Source organism: Octodon degus, unplaced genomic scaffold, assembly GCF_000260255.1.
Source record: "Octodon degus isolate 3935 unplaced genomic scaffold, OctDeg1.0 scaffold00033, whole genome shotgun sequence".
In the NCBI taxonomy this organism is placed as follows: domain Eukaryota; kingdom Metazoa; phylum Chordata; class Mammalia; order Rodentia; family Octodontidae; genus Octodon; species Octodon degus.
In genome coordinates, this window is record NW_004524609.1 from 133,422 (window position 1) to 153,697 (window position 20,276).

Here is a 20,276-nt window from a genome sequence, read left to right on the forward strand (position 1 = left end):
ACCAGGGATTGAACTCAGATCCTTGCGTTTGCCAGTCAAGCACTTATCCTCCTGAGCCATCTCCCCAGCCCCCAAGAAGGGAGAAGTTTAAGAGGCTACTTTTCTCTGATCTGAAACTCAAGTCTCTCTTTAGCCAAAGTTAAAAATAAGGCTTCCAGAAGTGGCCTGCCTATTCCTACTAAAAAGGATGACTTTGCTAGAGGGGAGATGAAAAGGAAGGATCATGAAAGCAGAGAGAGAGAGAGAGAGAGAGAGAGAGAGAGAGAGAGAAGACAGAGAGAGACAGAGACAGAGAGAGACAGACAGACAGAGAGATACAGACACAGAGAGAGACAGAGCCAGAGACAGACAGAGCCAAACAGAGCCAGAGAGAGTGCCCAGTGTGGTGGCGATGGAGATAAGTTCCTCAGCCTCTTGGGTGCACAAACCCCTGTGCAGGGGAGAAGCAGTTTCCACAGCACAGCATGGGCATTACGGGGAAGAAAGCGGTCACCAAGACTGTCCCACCCTGTGGAGAGTAATACTACCTCCTCCCAGCTGCTCAACCACACATGGGTCCTGGTTCTGAGCTGGGTGACTTCAGACAAGCTGTTTAACCATGGCAAACTGACCAGCTAATGAGACTAACTGTTGAATGCTCCCTGAGCTCTGGCCACCCTCTTCCCACAGACACCTGGGGTCAGGGTGAGAGGATCCAGGTCCCCAGGGAGCACCGGTGCATGTTTGCTGGGGGTGAAGCCCGTTCATCTGTTGCCGCGGGCTCTAGCAGAGATATCTCAGGCTGCAAGTGCAGCTTACCTTCCTGTAGGCTCCAGGGGTAGCTCACAGCCATCCACACTCTTCTCATAGCTCCAGGGAGAGTGGGCACCTTCCAGCCTGGTCAAGGATCAGCCTCTGAAAATTTCTGGAGGGCTGGGGTGGCCCAGGATGACACCATAGGGAATGAAGTCGGGAGAGGCTCCTTTCAGAGCAGAACAGGGGTCTCCTAAGCGGAGTCAGAAGAGTTCCTACCTTGGACCAGCGCCAGCTAGGGCTGCAGCAGAGGACCTCTCCTTGTTTTTCTGCTGTATTTAATTCAGTACAACCTCTGCGCCTTTCTCCATGCCATAAACCTTTCCTGAGATCCTGTATCCTACTCCGAAACCCCTCATGAATCTCCTGGAAACTTTCACAGCCACTTCCTTCTTAAGGCCTGACTCACAATTGCAGGGAACGGGAAGGGAGATTCTGAGGCTGCATGCAGCTCCCGTGTGGCGATGTTTATTTACTTCATCCAGGAAGCCCTCCTTGGTCGCCAGCCCCAGCTCACTTTTGTCTTTTCTTCTCTGTGTAGCTATGGCTCCCCCAGGCCTATGTGGCTGGCACTTCATTCTTCCTCTTCAGGGCGGTACACACTTTCTACTAAGAGTCTGCAGGCGCCTTGGTAGAGGCCACAGCCCTGATCCCATAAGGTCACTCTCCCTGGCCCCTCCTCCCCTCAGACTTACTGCTACGTATCCCCCACCCCAGTGCCCAGTGCAAGGTGGAGAAGGGGCCCCCACCCCACCCTCCCACAAACCTTCCCAAGTCTGGGCATCGGGATAGCCAGGCTTTGCAGCATCTGATACAGTCCCCTCTCCACTCCTCAGACTGTGATCACTTGCAGTGCTCACCCCAATACTGTATGGGACCTCAAGCCCTCCCAGGCCCTGTGGGAGGCTGCACTTTGGGGTCTGAGAGAGACAGGCCAGCTCCCTCTGGACCTCAGTTCTGAGAAATGAGCAGAGCTCAGGCAGCCAGAGCTTCCCTTTGATAACCAGTGAGTACAAGCCAAGGAATGTGTCCATGTCTTTGCTTAAAGTTCAGCTTGCAGCCAGATGTGGTGGTGGGTGCCTATAATCCCAGCATTTGGGAGGCTGAGGCAGGAGGATCACCATGAAGGCCTGGGGATATACAGTGAGTTCCAGGCCAGCCTGACTTATATGGAGACCTTCTCTAAATAAAATAAAATAAGCTTCCACAAACTTTTATGGTAACATGGATTAAAATTTTACCAGAGTTAAAAGCATGTATCTATAACTCCAAACTCCAGAAAGTTCAAAAACTGCCCAGCTTTGGTACCACTGTAGCACTATTGGGTACCACTGTATAGCAGCAAGCCCTGACCACCCCAAAATTCAGGCCAAAGATTATTATGGTCTTTATTTATCCCATTCAATACATGTTTTCCTACCAAAAAATAATCTAGTACTGTCCTCCAAGGTTTTGCCTCGACTGTGATGTTCTATGAGATGTACACATTATATTATCTTTCTAAAATCTGAGAAATTTTGGATTCTGAAATGCATCTGGCCTCAACAGAACTGATTCATAGGAAAAGGCAGAGCTTCACGTCTTGTCCAAATACTGGTTCTTTGGAGTTTCCAGGACCAACTAGAATATGCTTGTTGAAGTCTCTCCCGAATCTCCAAGGTTCTGCATTCTGCCTGTCAGTGAGGGGGTCTGGGCCTGAGACAGCACTTATCTCACCCCGTCCCAGCTTATCTCCTGCCACAAGGGCACCCACAAAATGCTTGGTGTGGCTGAGTTTTGGAGGCTGAAGGGTGAATTTTGCTCTCCACTTTAATTCCAGGCCAAATCTAATAGGACTGGGCATATCTCAGGTCTCAGTGAAGAAAGTATGCAAGAGGACCAGGTGTCTGCAGACGAGGGAAGAGATCTATGATGGGTGCAGAGAAGGGTACCCAGGGCAAAGAAGGCCAGAAAGCCAGGGAGCAAAACCAGGGACAAGGAGGTCAGCCAACAACAGGGCCCAAGACCTGCTATACGGAACTACGAGTGAGCCAGAGACATAAGCACAAGAAAAAGTAGGTAACAAATCCAGAGCTGAGGACACATGGTGCGAGAGTGTCCCTCCATGTGCAGGTAAAGGGTGAGGGTGACAGTGGAGGGATCAGAGAGTCAGAGCTGCCAGGGCAAGGTAGGCAGTATGAGGCAAGACAAAGAGATTGGCTCTGGGTTCTAACTAGTTAGACTGCAAATCTGGCACTCGTAACCATTAGCTCTGATGACTTTGGCCAAGGCACTTGGCCTCTTCAAGATCTATTAGTGAGGAGAGTCATGCCAATGCCTACCTCCCACACTGTTGCAATGGTAGAAAGAGATGACCAGTGTAAAGGGGTAAGCACAGAAGCTTCTTTTTTTAAAAAATGTATTTAGTACAGGATTACAGGGTCTCACTACATAGATCAAACTTGTAGTGATTCTTCTGTTTTCAGCCTCCCAAGCGCTGGGATTACAAGCACATGCCACCACGACCAGTCTCAGTCACCATCTCAGCACATCCTGGGGGCTAGGCTGGCATGGCACGCTGGGGCTAAGCAGGTGCTTTAGTCCCCTGAGCCATCTGGCTGTCCCTGAGCACAGAAGATTCTATTTGGTTTTTACTGTATAACAATTGGGATAAAGATGTAGAGAAGAAGCAGAAAATATTACTAGGTACTTTTTAACTTGGTATGCAGACCACTAGAATTTTTTGACTCCTTTATGTATCTGCATCATTTCAGCATTGTCAGTTCATACTTTTTGTAAAGTCCAGGATCTTTACACTGAGCTACAGCTACAGCACATTTTTATTTTTATTTTAGAGACAAGATCTCACTAAACTGCTAAGCTGCTAAGTTTCCCAGGCTTGGCTTGAACTTGCAATCCTCCTGCTTCAGCCTCCCAGAATGTTGAGCTTACCAACATGTGCCATCATGGCCAGATTCAGCACTTTTATACACTTTCAGTGCTGAGGATTGAACACAGCACCTTGCACACGCTCTTACCTTTGAGCTGCATTCCCATGCCCTCTCTATATGTATTTAGCTTTCCTAACAACCCCCTAAAATAAAGATCAGCCCATTTCACTGATGGATAAGCTAAGGACTTGCACCCTGATCTGTGTGACTCCACGCCAAGTGCTCCCTACTGGAGCAGGGCACTGGCTCTGGTTGATGTCATGGTGGGGTCTCCCTCCCAAACAGCCTGTTTCACCTCCAGAGTCCAACTTCTACCTGAGCCACAACCCCAAAGACACTGAGATTTTTCTTCCTTGTGCAACTCCATGCCTGCCCTGCTTCTTTCCCCTCCTTCCCTTCTCAGCCAAACATTCAAGCACCAACCACTGAAGGGGATGCTTTGACTAGAGCCTAACTCTAGAGCCCAAGTCGTTGGGGGTTACAGCTCAGCCAGGGATAAGTGGCCTGGATATTTTTTTTTTTTTTTTTCCAGAACTAGGGATTGAACTCAGGCCCTTGTGCTTGCCAGGGAAGTGCTTATTCTACTGAGCCATCTCCCCGGCCCAAGGTCTGAATTTTAATCTACCACTCTAAAGCAGTAAATTTCTTTTTACTCTTTCTTTTTTCTTATCTTGTTTTACTTAGGACCCAATGAAATTTCTTTTTAGAAGACTATAAAAATTATGCTTTCCAAATACACAAAGCACTTAGCAATACTTTTAAAATATACGGGGTGAGATCTGTACATTTAAAACTATAAAACACTATTGAGGAAATTTTTAAAGCCCCAAATAGAGAGGATATGTTTGTGATTCAGCATACTTTATATTTTAAAATGTTAATCTTTCATAAATTGGTTTATAGATTCAATGTGATCTCAATCAAAACTCAACAAGCTTTCATTAGATATTGACAAAATGATACTAAAATTTATGTAAGTATACAAAGGACTTGACACTCAAAATAAATTTGAAAAAAAAGAGAGGACTTAGGGTACTTGGTTTTTGGACTTACTATAAAGTTATAGTCATCATTACGGCATGGCATGGACCCTAAGATAGGAATGTAAGGGACAACAAACAGAAGATCTAGAAGTATACCCCACCTGTTAGGTCAACAAAGAAGGCAGCGGACAAAGGATCACCTTTCCAACAAATGGTGCTAGAACAAATAGAGGTCTGCATGGAAAGCAGCACACCTCACCCTTTCCCTCATATCACACCCAACAAGCATGTTACAGACCTAAATGCAAAGGAGAAGCTATGAAGCTTTTAGAAGTAAACATGGGGGTGGGCCGGGGAGATGGCTCAGTAGAATAAATACCTGTCTGATAAGCGCAAGGGCCTGAGTTCAATCCCTGATTCTGCTAAAAGAAAAAAAAAAAAAAAAAGTTCAATCTGTATAATAAAAAATTGGGGGCTGGTGAGATGGCTCAGTGGTCTAAAGCACCTACTTAGAACAAGTTTAGCAAAGCAAAGGGACCGCGGTTCAATCCCCAGCACCACATGCCAGCCAGCCCCGCCCCCCTGGTGGGCTGAGCTGGCCACACACACATAAATAAATAAATAAATAAATAAATAAATAAATTGACAGATACATTGAACTTCATCAAAATTAAAAACTTCTGTTGTTTGTAAGACACCAGGAAGAAAATGAAAATGCAAGCCATGGACATGGATAAAATATTGCCAATACTTTCTGACCACCCAAAAAACGTATATCCAAAATATACAAAGAGGGGCTGGTGAGATGGCTCAGTGGTCTAAAGCACCTACTTAGGACAAGCTTAGCAAAGCACAGGGACCGCAGTTCAATTCCCCAGCACCACATGCCAGCCAGCCCCGGCCCTGGTGGGCTGAGCTGGCCACACATACACACACACACAAATAAATAAATAAAATTTAAAAATATATATACAAAGAATACTTATAATTCATTAACAAAAAATAAACAATGAAAAAATATTCAAATGGGCAATATGCATGTGAAAAAAATGTTCAACGCACTATTCACCAATGGGCAATAAGCACAATGAGATACCAAAAACATACACAGTAAAATGACTTCAACTAAAACTGACGTAGGGGTGGGATATAGCTCTTTGGCTAAGCATTTGCCTGACATGTGCAAGGCCCTGGGTTCATTCTTCAGTACAAAAACATAGACAAACCAACATAAAAATCCTGATGACATCTGACAAGAATGTGGAGCGAATTAAACTTTTATACACTACTCTGTAAAGCGATACAACCACTTTGGACAACTTCCATTTATTATATGTTAAACACATACCTACCATAGGGTCCAATAATCCATTCAGTTATCCAAGAGAAATGAAAACAAATGTCCACCAGATAAGCGTAAGTGGAGATTTACACCAGCTTTACTGCAAAGTGCCCAGAACTAGAAGTGTGCCAAATGACTGCCAACTGAGAGACGCGTAGCAATTTGTGACAGCGTCATATAATGGACTGCTACTTAAGAATAAAGAGCTGGGCATGGTGGTGCACGCCTGTGACCCCAGCACTCAGGAGGCTGAGGCAGGAGGGTCACTGTGAGTGCTGAGGCTACTTAAGTGAATTCAAGGCCAGCTGGCACTACATAGTGAGACCCTGTCTCAAAAAATAAATTAAAAGAAAGAAGAAATAGTGATTGATACACATAGCATTATGGATGAATCTCAAAAATTGTCATGTTCATATCAATACTTGATGGAAAATACCTGTTCCTTGTTATGTCTAAGATGTTTGATATTCAGACAGATAGTGAGGTTAAGCTCAAGTGCCTATGTTTTAGGGTAATAATATCATTAAGCTTCTCTTCTGGAGGGTTAACAACTTAAGTTTGCAAACCAAAAATTAAAGAAAAAGAAGGGCTGCAAGGACAGCCAACATTTTGGCCCTAGCTTTTCAAGGTCAGTGAGGACTCAGGACATAAGAGACCCTGTATTGTAACATCCTGTAACTCAATTGTGTCCCAAATTTTTTGATCAAGGAGATTTTGAGGCAACAGAGAAAAGTGATTGATGATGTAGAGTGGACCTAAGGAGAGTCACATGGAGAGAAAACATTCTCTCAGGCTTTCACAGAGAGCACATTGGCAAAGCAATGGAAGTGACTCATCCACATGGCTGACACTGACAAAGGATCTACAAACTGAGGTACAGGATCTCAAGATAAATTCTGAGGGGATTTCACTGACCTTATCAGACCCAAAAGCTACAACTCTTGTTGCATAGGTCTTGCTTTATCTTGGTTTTAATCATCCAGCAGAAAAGTAGGAAAATGAAGTATAAAAATTAAAGCTATATTAATATGATGAGCTGTAAAATGCTCAAGTCAACAACTTCGGACATTGCCAGTCTTATGGAAAACCCACTACTATTATGGACTATTGGACTATATTGGGATGTTTTGCTGAATTCATGCACCTACAGTATTTAAATGACAATGGAATGTACTTCTCTGACAAAACTAACCAAAAAAGGGGGACACAAATGAACGACCATTCTGTATCTATATGCTCAAAATAGTCAGGATAGATATACAGCTCCATTCTCTTAATTCAATGAGTAGAGAGGTTTGTTCTCATAGTGTTTGAGATAGGATATCAGGTCTGCAACTTTTACAGTGAACAACCACTAAGAAAACAATATGCAATGTATTAATTATTGAAAATGTACTAGTAATCAGTTGTGAAACTGTCTCATTGCTTTTTGTTTCTCAATAAAAATATTTTTAAAAATTGTCATGTTCAGAAGAATCAAGGCAAGAAAATCTATATACCATATGATTATGTTTACACAAACTTCTAGAATGGACAAAACTAATAAAGAAGCAAGGTGGCCTGAGGACCGGTGAGGAAGGGTGAATCACAAAGAAGCACAGAGATCCCTGAAGGTGGGGAGTTCTTGGGGTGACCACAAAGTTGTTCCATCTAAATTATGCCTAAAATGCATGCATCTCACTATATGAGTGCTCCTTCGGGAAACATAAACGTTATAATTTGTTTCTTCAGTGGAACTACACTGATTGCACCTCCACAGCCCAGAAGGGAAACTGCCCCGCTGTTGAGTGGATTCTCAGTCTCTTTCCTGTCAGGGATAGTACAGAGAATTTATGAGTGTACCGACCATTGAGTTCTAGTTGAATCTTGGTTCTGCCTCTTGCTGGCTGTGTGACTTTGGGAAGATGTTTTAACTTAGCTAAGCTTTGGTGATTATAGCTCTTAAAAACAGGTTTGAGGCTTGAGACAATGATGGGAGAGCCAGATAGGGCATGTGGTGCATACCAGAGCTCGTGCTGCCTTGCTCTTGGGGGCTGGAGGGTTCTAAGCACTTCTGTCCCAATGTCATCAGGCCACCCTCGGAAAGCTTACCTGACAGGGCTAGTAGGGCTCGATGCATGTGTCTCCCTGCTGGGGACAGAGAGGAATGTTGTGGCCTCCACCATTATAGCCTACTGATCTGAAAGAATTAACTAAGCAGGGAGGGCAGGAGAGCCTCCCTTTGCAATCCCTCTGCAGTTTCTACCCTTCTTGGGGGCAGTGTCACACAGTAATGGTTCTGATCCTGTCTCCAGCAGGGCAGAACTTGGTTGCTGTCCTCCCCCCATTAATCCCGATGTGACATCAGGTGACTCACTGGACTTTGCTGAGCCTCAGTTTCCTTTGGGAACCACCCACACCCACTCTCCATACCATAGAAATGGCTTTGAGGGTCCAAATCAGAGAGGGGACTTCATGAGAAAGTGATTTGTAAACTTCTATACTATGCACAAAGACAAATGGACTCTAGACACCTACAAAAGAAGCAGAAGCCACTGATGGCTCCTTGTAGTTTGGGGATGGAGATTCCCCATCTAAAAAGAGGGGATGGGCTTATAATAAGAAATGAAACTTCAAAAGCAAATTAGTGTTAGGATAGATATATAGTTACATTCTGTTAATGAATAGAATGATTTGTTCTGATGGTGTTTATAAATAGGATATCAAGTCCGCATCTTGTACAGCAATTAACCACTAAGAAGAATGTATGCAGTGTGTTAGTTATTGAAACTGTCCTACTGATTTGATTTGAAACTGTCTCATTGCTATTTGTTTATCAATAAAATTATGGAAAAAATAAATAAAATTAAAGTAAAAAGAAAAAAAAAGCAGCTTAGCTGCAGAAGTCAGAAGTACACTGCCTCACACTCTCACTAAAGTGTGCATGACTGACAACAGATTGCACCCAGAGAATGAATTCTCATAGGAAGCAGGATATCCTGGTTGGACTGAGTCACAAAAGGGTTTGCTCAGTGAGAGACTTTGATTGAGTCCTGTCCACCTTCTGCACCAGACACGTAACAGCGTGAGGCACTAATCTTAGCTTCTTCTCCAGGCATTTGTCCTGTCTCCCAACTGTGGCAGTGATGCTTCTCACCACCTGAGCTGGAAGAGGTGGCCTCTCAACCCCAATCCAGGCCTGACTCCCCATCTCCCATCCCATTTCTAAGGCTTTCCCTCACCACAGCCCCCCAGTTCTGGCACTGTGTGCTGCCAAGAAACTCCTTACCTCCCAGCACACCAGTGGGGTGGTCCAGACCTCCTGGAATCCCTGAAACCTTCTTCTCGTCTTACACCACCTGACCTTCGCTCTATCACCAACCATAAAACCCAAGCAAACAAAAGAATTGTAGAAATAAGCTGGTGTCCAAGAGGATGTCTTTCCCATCTCTATTCCAGCTCAGAAACCTCTCAGATGTCTTCTGTACCTGGTTTCCTTAACACTAACAATAATAATTGCTGCCACTAATTGAGCATTTCTACATGCTAGACACTGTTCTAAGTGCTTTATACACACTAACTCAGTCCTCTTATAAAATAGACACTGACTGAGAGACAGAGCAGTTAAGTAACTTGGCCAAAAGCACACAGCTAGCAGCTAGCAGGATCAAACCCAGCTCATGTCTTACCCATTTTGTCCTCCTGCTGAGACCACAGAAGGCCCTTCAGCCCCGCAATCCTTGGGAAACAAATATATATGTGCGCTGCCCTTGGGTTGGATCAGTATCAAGTTCGGCCCCTTCTTTTCACAAAAGGAGAGGCTGAGGCCTAGAGACTGTGGTGTTCCCAGGACATCTGTATGCTGTAGGCCTACGGGGCCAGCACTAGGTCTGAGCTGACATCTCTCCCTGTGTACGTCAGAGTCATGACCTGGAAATTAGCCCAAAGCCCTCATTTCAATTTGTGAGGGACTGCCCAGACCCTTACAGGCCCCAGCCAGCCAGGAGCGTTCATAAGAGCTGCCTCTGGCAGGTCACTTGAGGGATTTTCCTCGCCTTTGCTGTGGTCAGAATGCAAACTGTGCCTTGGTCTGGGCTGAAGCTCACACGAAGGGCCAGGTTTAAGCTCACAGCCTACATACGCTGGGAGTCAGCTCTGGGTGGAGATGGGAAGGTGCATGCCTACCTGTGGTCCCTCTCCTACCTCTCACTCCTGCAGTTCAAGGGTCAGAGAAGCGAAGTGGTGGAAACAGCCGCCTATAACTTGCGCTCCTGGCATTCCCTTCACCGCTTCTGCTCCTGCCTCGCCCCGGATGTCGTCCGACCCGTGGTCCTTCTCTTCCACCCACGTACATCTCCTGAAATGGTCCCCTCTCCCCTCTCTGTCATTCTGAGAGCATCCACACCAGAAGCCAAATCTGAGATCTGGTCCAGCTTCGCAGCAGCTGACACGCTCCTCCAACCTTCGGCGGTTTCCCATTCTCCTGGACCTTCCGAGATCCTCTGCCCAGTTTGGGGAACAACCCACCCCTTCCATCCACCAGCCCTCCTGGTCTCTGCGTCTAAAGCTAGGCCGGTGGCTGGACAGAGCCCGGGGTCGGGGCAGACAAGGCACCCAAGGGAGGGTCCAGAGCGGGCATCCGAGGGCGGGAGCCTCCGGGACAGGGAGCGCGCAGGCAGAGGACCGAGAACTCGGGCAGGAGTCTGACACCCTGCGGGTGAGGACAGCGGGGCGCAGGACACCAAGGACGTCCGAAGGCGCGGTCGGAGTCCTAGCCCAGGAGGACCGAGCTCCGGGCTCGAAATCCCGTCGCCAAGTAGGCTGGGCCCCGGGCAAGGGTACGAGACGCCTGCTGGGGTGCGGGGAGCTGGCCCTGTGGAAGGGCAGGCCGGGGTGGCGGGACTGACCCGAAGTAGGCGGCGGCGGCGGCAGCGGGCAGCGCGAGCAGGCAGAGCGCGACCAGGGCCGGCGCGGGGCGCATGTTGCAGCGGCGCAGCAGTCCAGCCCGTCCTCGCGCTGTTCAGCGCGAAGCCCGCCGCCAGCTGCCAGGCTTTAAACTCGGGTGGGGCGGGGCGGGAGAGCGGGAGGGCCAGGCGAGCCCTCGCCCCATTGGCCCTGAGCCCTCGCCCCGCCCTGCCCCGGGTGGGTCCGCTGCCCCACCCCACCCCGCCCCAGGTGCGCACTCACCTGGCGCTGCGCCCACCCGGGATGCAGAGAATGAACAAGAAGTCCCCCAAGCGGGCCTGGAGAGGCTTGGCATAGGGGTGCCACGCTGAGAATGAGATTCTGTAGGTGGAGCAAGGTGCAACCTCCCTCCCCAGGGTAGGGATAGGAGCAGGACCACGCCTGGCATCTGTGAGTAGACACTGCCGCTAGTCCACCCTCCCGCCCAGCCTACTGGTATTTGCCAGGACGGAGAATCAGACTCTGGGCAGAGTCACCAGGGAGAGACCTGAGCCTAAGGCAATGTGCGAGCCAGAACCTCTACCAGAGAGAACAGCTTCAGATGTTGGACCCCCAAGCTCTGGCTTTCTTATTCTTTTTAAAAGTTCCACTATAATCCTGCAGTGAAGGTACAGTCATCAAGCAGGGAGTGACACCAGCCTAGGAACAGTCATCAAGCAGGGAGTGACGCCAGCCTAGGAACAGTCATCAAGCAGGGAGTGACACCAGCCTAGGAAGGAGACATACACACAACCAATTATCCAAGTGAATTCTAGATCATTTTTGAGAATCTTGAACAAATCAAGCAAAAACTCTGCATGTAGTGCGTGTGCACACACACACCACCACCAAATCAGCCATGCGCGAAGAACAGAACATCAGGTGACAGTGACCTTGGCTTTGTGACGGACACTGGCATGATGGGCTGGGGGGTAGGTGTTGTGGACCTAGTTACTACTTTGTTAGATCTCATTAACAGAGGAAGCCACTTGCATAGTGAGCCTCTTTGAACTGTTTCTCAGTGAAATGAGAAGAGTGACTCCATGGCCCTATCAAATCTGTGGGTCTTTTTGTAGGCCACATTGTACGCAGAAATGTGGAGTCCAGCTGTAAATTATGAAGTCCAGATGTGAAATGGAGATGCTGACAAACAGCTCATGGGATATTATTATTATTATTATTATTATTATTATTTAATACAGGGTCGCACTACACAGATCCGACTGATAGTGATCCTCCTGTTCTCAGCCTCCCAAGTGCTGGAATGCGTGCCCTGGGGGGTGGGGCTGGCATGGCACTCCGGGGATTGAACCCCAGTCCTTGCGTCTGCCTAAACAGGAGCTTTAATCTGCTGAGCTATCTGGCTGGCCTTACGGGATTTTTGTGTAAACATGTCAAATGTCTAGGAGACCCTGGCACCTCTATCAGTTGCTGCATCTGCAGGCTGGACCAGTGGTGTGCTGATGTTTATAACTGCCTTGGGGTTGGGGATCTAATTTGTATCAAATGTTGAGTACCCTTAAATGTAAATGTCCCCTCCATGCTTGGTTTCAAACTGTTAATGGGGTCCTCGATAACTAGAGTTAGGAAGAGAGCAGCATTTGGCTCTGCTAACAGTTAGGACCTGACTCCAGTCCCACAACCAGTGAGACCTTGAACTAGGATCCAGGAGGCCCAGAGGAAGGCAGGCCTTAGCAGGACCGTGAGTCAGAGAGGAGAAAGAACTGTGGACTGGGGGGTGGAGGGATCCACAAGCCCTAGCCATTCCCCTGGACACCCGAGTGTGTGCAGATAAGGAGGGAGTGGGCGGAGCTTAGGCTGCCAGGTGCCTCTCCTGTCCCTGAGCCCATAAGCACACACCATGCATACTAGCATGCATATGCACTGAGAATGTGCACGATAGGAGAGGGGGACAATTTCTCCCCAGCTGACATACCTTGAACATTTCATAAATGCTCCGTGTTTATGTCTAATGTAAAGCTGTGCTGCAGAGAGTGGGAGACACCAGAATTAGATAGAGACATCAGGGGTAGGGTAGTGAAAAACATGTAGCTAATGATTAGATGGGTGCGCTTGAGCCGGTACCAATCACTGGCATGGACCTCACTCTTGGGATCCTTCCTCCTCTACCTTCAGGCAAAGGCTTCAGGGCTGTGCTTCTGCTTAGCCAACAGGGCTTCACAGAATGAACGCCATGTGTACGTGTGAGGCAATCATTATCATCTTCGCACAGATGAGAAAACTGAGGCCCGGAGAGCTGAAATTCTGGTGTATGTAGCCCAGTTTTAGAGGACAAAATGGGAGTTGAGTCTAGCCCCAGGGCACTGCCATGCTGGCTGTGGGTCAAAATGACCTTAGGTACAGAGATAGGGTCTGGCACACAGCAACCTTTGACATTCTGTCAGAATGCCAGGTATGTGCTGATCAGCTCTGTGGCCCTTCGAGGGGCCCTTAGTCTGGCAGGAGAGATGATAGTGAAACAGATCATCCTGCACTGCAGAATTGTGGTCCCTGAGGAGAAACTTGAATAGTGGCCCCTGAAATTTACAGCCTCAGGACATGAATAGCTGTGACTCATTCCACCCTGTCCCACCAACTCAGGGGCAGGCTGAATTTTACTGCCTGTCTCCAGCGCAGAGTAGACACTTAGGAAACATGTGCTGTTGCCAGCTTATACCTCGGCCTATAGATTTCGCATGGGGCTGCAGATAGGGAGGGTCCTATAAACACAATGCACCTCACAGAAGCACTCCCTCCTAACTGACACAAGCTTCCTGGGCACATACATGGACATGCACACACAGCAGCAGCACAAGTCCAGGCATTCAGTGGCACACAGATGTCCCTACATCTCCCTCATGGGTGTCTAAATTCCTAGGCAGACCCACAGCTTTTCCGGATCCACACGTTCACACAAGTATGCAAGAGACATTCTTAGACTTCCACGTGTAGCTACCTGTCTCCATGAACCAGCCCAAGGCAGCCACAGCTCAGGGCCCGGGTCTTCTCCTCCCTCTACACAGACACACCTTCAAGGTCACAAGTATGGGTCCACAAGCCTTGCAATAACTGCATTAAAACCAGCTCCAAGATGTCACCAGGCCTCCCTCCTCTCTTATTTGCTTATTTCCTTCTCTATTCCCCCAGGCCACCTGCCTAAAACAACCTTTAAAAAGAAAAATCTACCTCTAGAGCTGGCCAGATAGCTCAGTGGCCTAAAATGCCTACTTAGGCAGGTACAGGGACCAGGCGGGGTTTGATCGCTGGTGTGCTATGTCGGCCCTGCTCCTAGTGTGCACTGAGACTGTGAATGAGACTGGGCATGGTGACATGCGCCTGTAATCCCAGCTCTTGGGAAGCTGAAAACAGGAGAATCACTATGAGTCCAATCTACATAGACCCTGTACCAAATACATTAAAAAAAAAAAAATCCATCTCTGTCTTGTCCCAGGTCCTGCATACCTCCAAACCCCCAGACAGTGTACTCAGAAAATCCTCCTGCTTGCCACCAGCCCCAAGGAAGTGGAAATGCTCCCTTCCAGGGGATTTTATCCTCTGACCCATACTAGACAGACGCTGGACCCAGTAGGAGGCGAGGTAGGCAATGCCCCAGCAGCTCTGAGAAAAGCATCAGAGCTATGCAGACCCAAAATTCACCTTGCGGGTGCTGCTCCTGGAGAGGCCCTGACAGGATCAGAGTGATTTGCTCCTCTTCCCTCTCCTTGTCCTCTTGCGTCCTCCCGGAGACGCTCTCTGCTTTGCCATGTCCTCGGCAGGGCTGCTCCCATCAGTCCTGACCCCACACATCTGTGCTGCACTAGCAATACCCTTGCAGCACTTCACTCGCATTAGCTGATCTTGGAGCACTGGGAAGCAGTAGACTGGCCATCAGTGTCCCCATTGTACAGATGAAACCCTGATGTCCAGAGAGGAGAGAAACTTCCCTGAGGACACAGGACTTGCTGACCGGCACACTGAGCTCTAGAAAGGTAAGAAAGGTCCTTGAGGTCACAGTGCTGGCACTTGGTGGAGGGAACTTGGTGTTCTGGAATGTCAGACTGAAACAGGACTGAAGCTGAAATAGGCTTCAGGGTGCCCTCTCATGAGACACACAGCTAAGCTTGAAAATGACAAGAGAGGGCCAGTGAGATAGCTCAGAGGACTAAGTGCCTACTTATGTAAGTGTGGGGACAGAGGTTTGATCCCCAGCACCACATGCTGTGCCAGCCCTGACCCGGGCACACTGAGCTAACCACCAAGACCAGCTAAGGAGGCTGAAAACAGGAGGATTGCTACAAGTCCGAGCTGTGTAGTGAGATCCTGTACCAAATACATTTTTTAAAAAAAGAACTTTGACAAGCAGGGTATTTGGGAAGGGAATAGGGGAAGGATTCTTGCATGGATGTCCCCCTGTGGCACCCATTTATCCACCCTCTATGGAAAGGGACCTGGCTCTAAGGGAGCTCTCCCCTACTCAGGGAAAGTCCAGTTGGAGCCTTCTCACCTGTTTTCTCCTGCCTGCCTCTTCATCCTCACTCTAGCTCCACACCCTGAGGTGTGTTGTGGGGTGTCATACGAGCAATTTCCTCTTGCCGTTTGCCTGCCTGGTGCTCTCCTCCAGCCCTTGACATAATGGCACAACTCTATTTTGTACCAGTGGCTACATTAATGAGCACCATCCTTGAATTCAGGAAAGCATTAGGCACCCTTGCTGGCTTGAAATCCTGTCCCTTCTTTCTCATCCCTTTTTCTATTTTCCTCCCCACCCCACCCCATCCCAGGGATTTAATCCAGAGCCTGGAACATACTAGGCAAGTGCATTACCCTGAACTGTTTCCTCTTGTATCTCCCATCACCATTTCTTTTATATTTCATTCTTCCTCCAATAGAAAACCCGAACTTAGTCCACAGTAGGTTGATCATTACGTATTTGAATCAATGAGTGAATAGATAACACTAGATAATCAGATCTGACTCACTGATGGCTAGAAGTGTTCCTTTAATGTTTGTGAGGGACATGGTGTTGCCCCTTCTCTACTAGCATAGCTGGAACTAGGCGGAGTGTTCTGAACAGTCCAGTGCTGTCACAGATAGGTAGGTAGGTGGGCATGCATAAAGCAGTGACCTGCAAGGGACATCCCAACTTCAAACAGCCTGCCCTGTCATTCTCCTAAGTTGACAGGTAGCATGTATGTCTTGCTTTGCCTGCCCCTGGATTTACATGAAAACCCCCGCTCCCTCCCAGGTTACACTTTCCAGAGTGTTAGGGCACAGCAGGATGGCTGGGTAGGCTCCACAGAGCAGCAAACCCACACCTCTGTGGATCTTTGACTCCTGCCCCCCCCCCGACACCCCGCAAAGAAGCCTTGAAAGCACAAAGGAAAAGCTGCATATGGGAGCTTCACGACAGACGTGTGCTCATCACAGGCACAGCTGCTGCTTGTACACGCAAGAGAGAAAGAAAATGAAGGGAAGGAAGGAGGAAGGCAGGAACTACTTTCTTAGGAAATAGAAATAAAAACTAATGCCAGAATTTCCTGTGAATAACTTCTGGAGATCCAGTCCTGCACGGAAGCCTTTACCACAACTTCTGGTTTGTTTTCACTGGAGTCTTTCTTGCTCTCTGCGAAGAAGGGGTGAGGGAAGTGGTCCTATCTTGCAAATCAGAAGGCCCTGGGGGAATGCAGTCTCTCGGCATTTTAGGAGACAGCCACTATGGCTATTTCCTCCAGGCCTCATTATCATAACTGCAGGCACAAATAAGTTTACAGAAAACACTCATTAACCAGTCCTGTCTGATAGACAGTTGGACCACTACGAGTTTTCCTGAACTCGGTGTGGCATTCTCGGGCACAGCCAGACCTCTTTCTTTAAACTGAGAAGAGCTTCAAACCTGGGTTTATTTCTGGAAAAGAAGAAATGTCAGGCTTAACCTGTGCACATGTTTGCACTGTGTGGTTGTCGCTGGGAGTGGGTACAGGAGCACAGCGCTTCTTTTTACTTCCCTCCCCCTCCCAAACTTGGTCTCACTAGACTTTGCTTAAGCCACTGAGCTAAGCCCGAGAAGTAAGAGATGACTCCATTCCTGTCCTCGAAGAGCACGTAGTTTGTCAGAAAACATTAAAAATGTCTACAGCAGGTGGGTCCAACCTGCAGCCCTGTGTGACTAGTACTGTGACTCCACAAGAGGGCAAACTTTTGACAATGTTGTGTGATTTTCAGAACAGCTCTTCATGGTTGGATTGTGTGGTGCTTGGGTGCTGAGCAGAGGAGGACACCATGCAGTGCTGACTTAGTCATCTGAATGTAAAGCAAAGTGTATCAGACACTGGCAACTTAGTAAGTAAAACTCAGCAGTTACTGATAATAGCATTTAACCTACCTATACTCAGGTTTGTTCTGTAAAAATAACAAGTAGAAATCTTTTTAGCAGCTGTGGGATAGGAGCTATAAAAAATGTATCAAATAGTTTTTTATTCATAATATTGTTACAATTACATATACAACATTGACAATGCTAGAAAATAGTCATTTATTTATTTTTGTATCTTAGCATGGAAGTTTTTCTACTTATACACACATTAAACAATACTACATATTTTATATACAGCCCAATGTAGTTTCTTTTCACCAGGTGTAGCCCAGGCATGTCACAGTTTGGACACTCATGACTGGTAGCATATGACATTTCTATAGAAGTGTAAGCTAGTTTTGATTACTTACTATATGCCAAACACAAGATTGACTCACATTATTATAATAATCTTCACATTATTTTCCAGATGAAGAAACTGATTCACAGGGAGACTAACTGGCCAGTTCATCAACTTGGAAGAGTAGCTAGAACCCAGGGAGTCAGTGTCAGAGGCCATGCGTTTAATCCCTGTGCTGCAATAAGGAGAAGAAAGAAAGAAAGAAAGAAAGAAAGAAAGAAAGAAAGAAAGAAAGAAAGAAAGAAAGCAAGCCAGGTAAGGGCTGGCAAGATAACTTAGCAGACTAAGTGCCTGCTTAGGCAAGCATAGGGACAGGGTTCGATTCCAGGCACCACATGCCACACTGGCCCCACCCTGGGGTGTGCTAAACCAGCAAGGGAGACCAGGTGTGGTGGGTGCATGCCTGTAATCCCAGTGCTGCGGAGGCTGAAAACAGGAGGATCGCTATGAGTCAGAGCTGTGTAGTGAGACCCTGTATCAAATACATTTTAAAAAATAATAATAATAACCCAGGCAGCAGGAGAGTCAACTTATCATCCCAGGGAAAGGGTAGCTAGACATACTGAAATACAGTGATAGGTAAGCTGGATTTGCAGAAAGCTTTTTTTTTTTCCAAATTATTTCCTTGCTTTACCAAATGACACTCTCTACCCTATGTTATATAAATGTTTGAAAAGGAGCCATGCTTTCCACTGGTTGTCATTATAGTTCTAAACGGTCACCCTGCAAAGCATGTCTTTGCTATACTGAGTTCCACTTGGGAGTTGGAGAAGGTTGAAAGGGTATTGGGATTTAGGACAGGAGGCGTCTTTTGAAACCTGTCATACCTTTCCAGTCTGTGTGACTACCTCTGAAATCACTGTTAGTCCCCAGTCTCAGTGCCAATGTCAAAGTCAGCCCCAGTTCCTCCTTCTCCCGGCTTAGGACAGAGCTTGTTCACCTTCTTCCTTGCAGGGGAGGGTCTATGGTCCTCCTGTAATGCCCCCACCCCTCTAATAGGGGCGTCACTGGACCCAGCAAGGTGGACACCTATGCTTGCAAGGAGAGAACCTTGGGTCCTCAGTTAACCTTGTCACCCCTGTCCTCCCGTGAAGGTACGCTATAGAAATGATTCCTAACATTACACAAAAGGACTCTGAATGAAAGTTTAAAGCAAAGAGTAACCCTGCCTGAGGGAGGGGGCTCTGGCTTCCCCTTCTGGACGTCGGGAACAGCAGCATCTGCCCTAGGGAAGACAATGAATAGAGTAGAAAGCAGAAGTGTGTTACTTGCTGTGACCCGAAGTCTCTCACCCAATAATTCATCTCCTTCTGACGTGATCCAGCCTGTGCGTGGGGAAACTGAGGCACGCAGAGCGAATAAGGTGCCCAAGGATCTCGATGCCAGGAACTTCCCAGCCAGCTAATCTCAGAATTTGGAGCTAGAAGGCGTGGTGAAACACGAGGCCGGGAGGTAGCCCTTTCTCCAGCTCCGGCGGGCTAGCCTTCTGCACGCGCGCCCCCTGCTGGCCTCAGGCCGGCGCCCAGTCGGAGACTGACGCTCCTCGAAGCGCTCAAGCAAAGCAGGCTGGCCCCAAGGGTCGCTGGCCTCGGTCACCGCGCACAGAGCAGTCGCAGCGCTGTTGGGGAAGTGACCTGAGCAAGGACACTGAGCGAGCCAGCGGGTCGAGGACCTCCCAGGCTCCAACTCTCCTGTTCTGCTGCCCACCCCACCCCCTTCCCCACGTCCCTACCCCCCCAACCCCGGGCCAGGAGAGTCCCTGACTCTGCACTTGCACCCCGCGAAACCCTCCCTGCCCCTCCAACTGCACCCTCGAGAGAGCGCTGCAGCCAGAGTGCCCCCCTTGCGGAAGTGCTGTAGCTCCCAAGCCGAGCTCGAAGGGCTCTGGGTTCCAAGTATGGATGTGTCTGCTGGTCGCGTGGTCTTGGAGACCAGGATTCTCCACCCCCTACCCTCTCCCCGTCCAGAAGAGCTGCCCATAGGGCTGAACTCACTTGTCAGGATAAACATGGATTCAGGACTTTTTCTTCTGCCCACTGCAAAACCTTGGGCAGCTCTGGCCCGGGACAGCAGGGACTCCTGGGCTGACTTTTCAACTTTCCTTCCTAGCTGGGTGACTTGACACAATCCACTTAGTTTCTCATAGTTTTCACTTCCTGACTAAAATAGGAATAAAGCTATTTTTGAGCTGCTTGTGAGCACTGAATGAGATCATGAGTGTAGTGTGCGTGCCACATAAGAGGTGATGCTCAGTAAGTGGAAGACTCAGTGACACTCCAAGAAGCCTTGGGCTTGTCCTTCCGGTCTGATCCCTCTCCTAGTTGCCATCCTCCTTCCTCGTGTGAGTTTTCCAACTTAAATCTATCCAGTCCCCTGCTTCCTATGAAAGGCACCATCTGAAGGGCTCTCATGGTAACCATGTGGGGGCCATCGAGAAAGGAGAGTGCTATTAGAACATAGAAGGCTGACAAGGGGCCGGGGAGATGGCTCTGTCTGTCTCTCTCTGTCTGTCTCTCTCTGTCTCTGTCTCTCTCTGTCTCTGTCTCTCTCTGTCTCTGTCTGTCTCTGTCTGTCTCTGTCTCTGTCTGTCTCT

At 48.1% G+C, this 20,276-nt stretch overlaps 1 protein-coding gene across 1 annotated transcript in view; it reads right to left on the bottom strand.

Moving 5' to 3' along the window:
• The window catches only part of Wnt9b (Wnt family member 9B), a 22,138-nt gene extending 11,126 nt beyond the window's left edge, over positions 1-11,012 (bottom strand). Inside the window, exon 1 of the mRNA XM_004629987.2 lies at positions 10,934-11,012. Within this exon, the coding sequence (XP_004630044.1) occupies positions 10,934-11,007 (74 nt within the window). The 5' untranslated portion in view covers positions 11,008-11,012. The remainder of the gene's footprint in view (positions 1-10,933) is intronic.
• Positions 11,013-20,276: the final 9,264 nt, after the last annotated feature.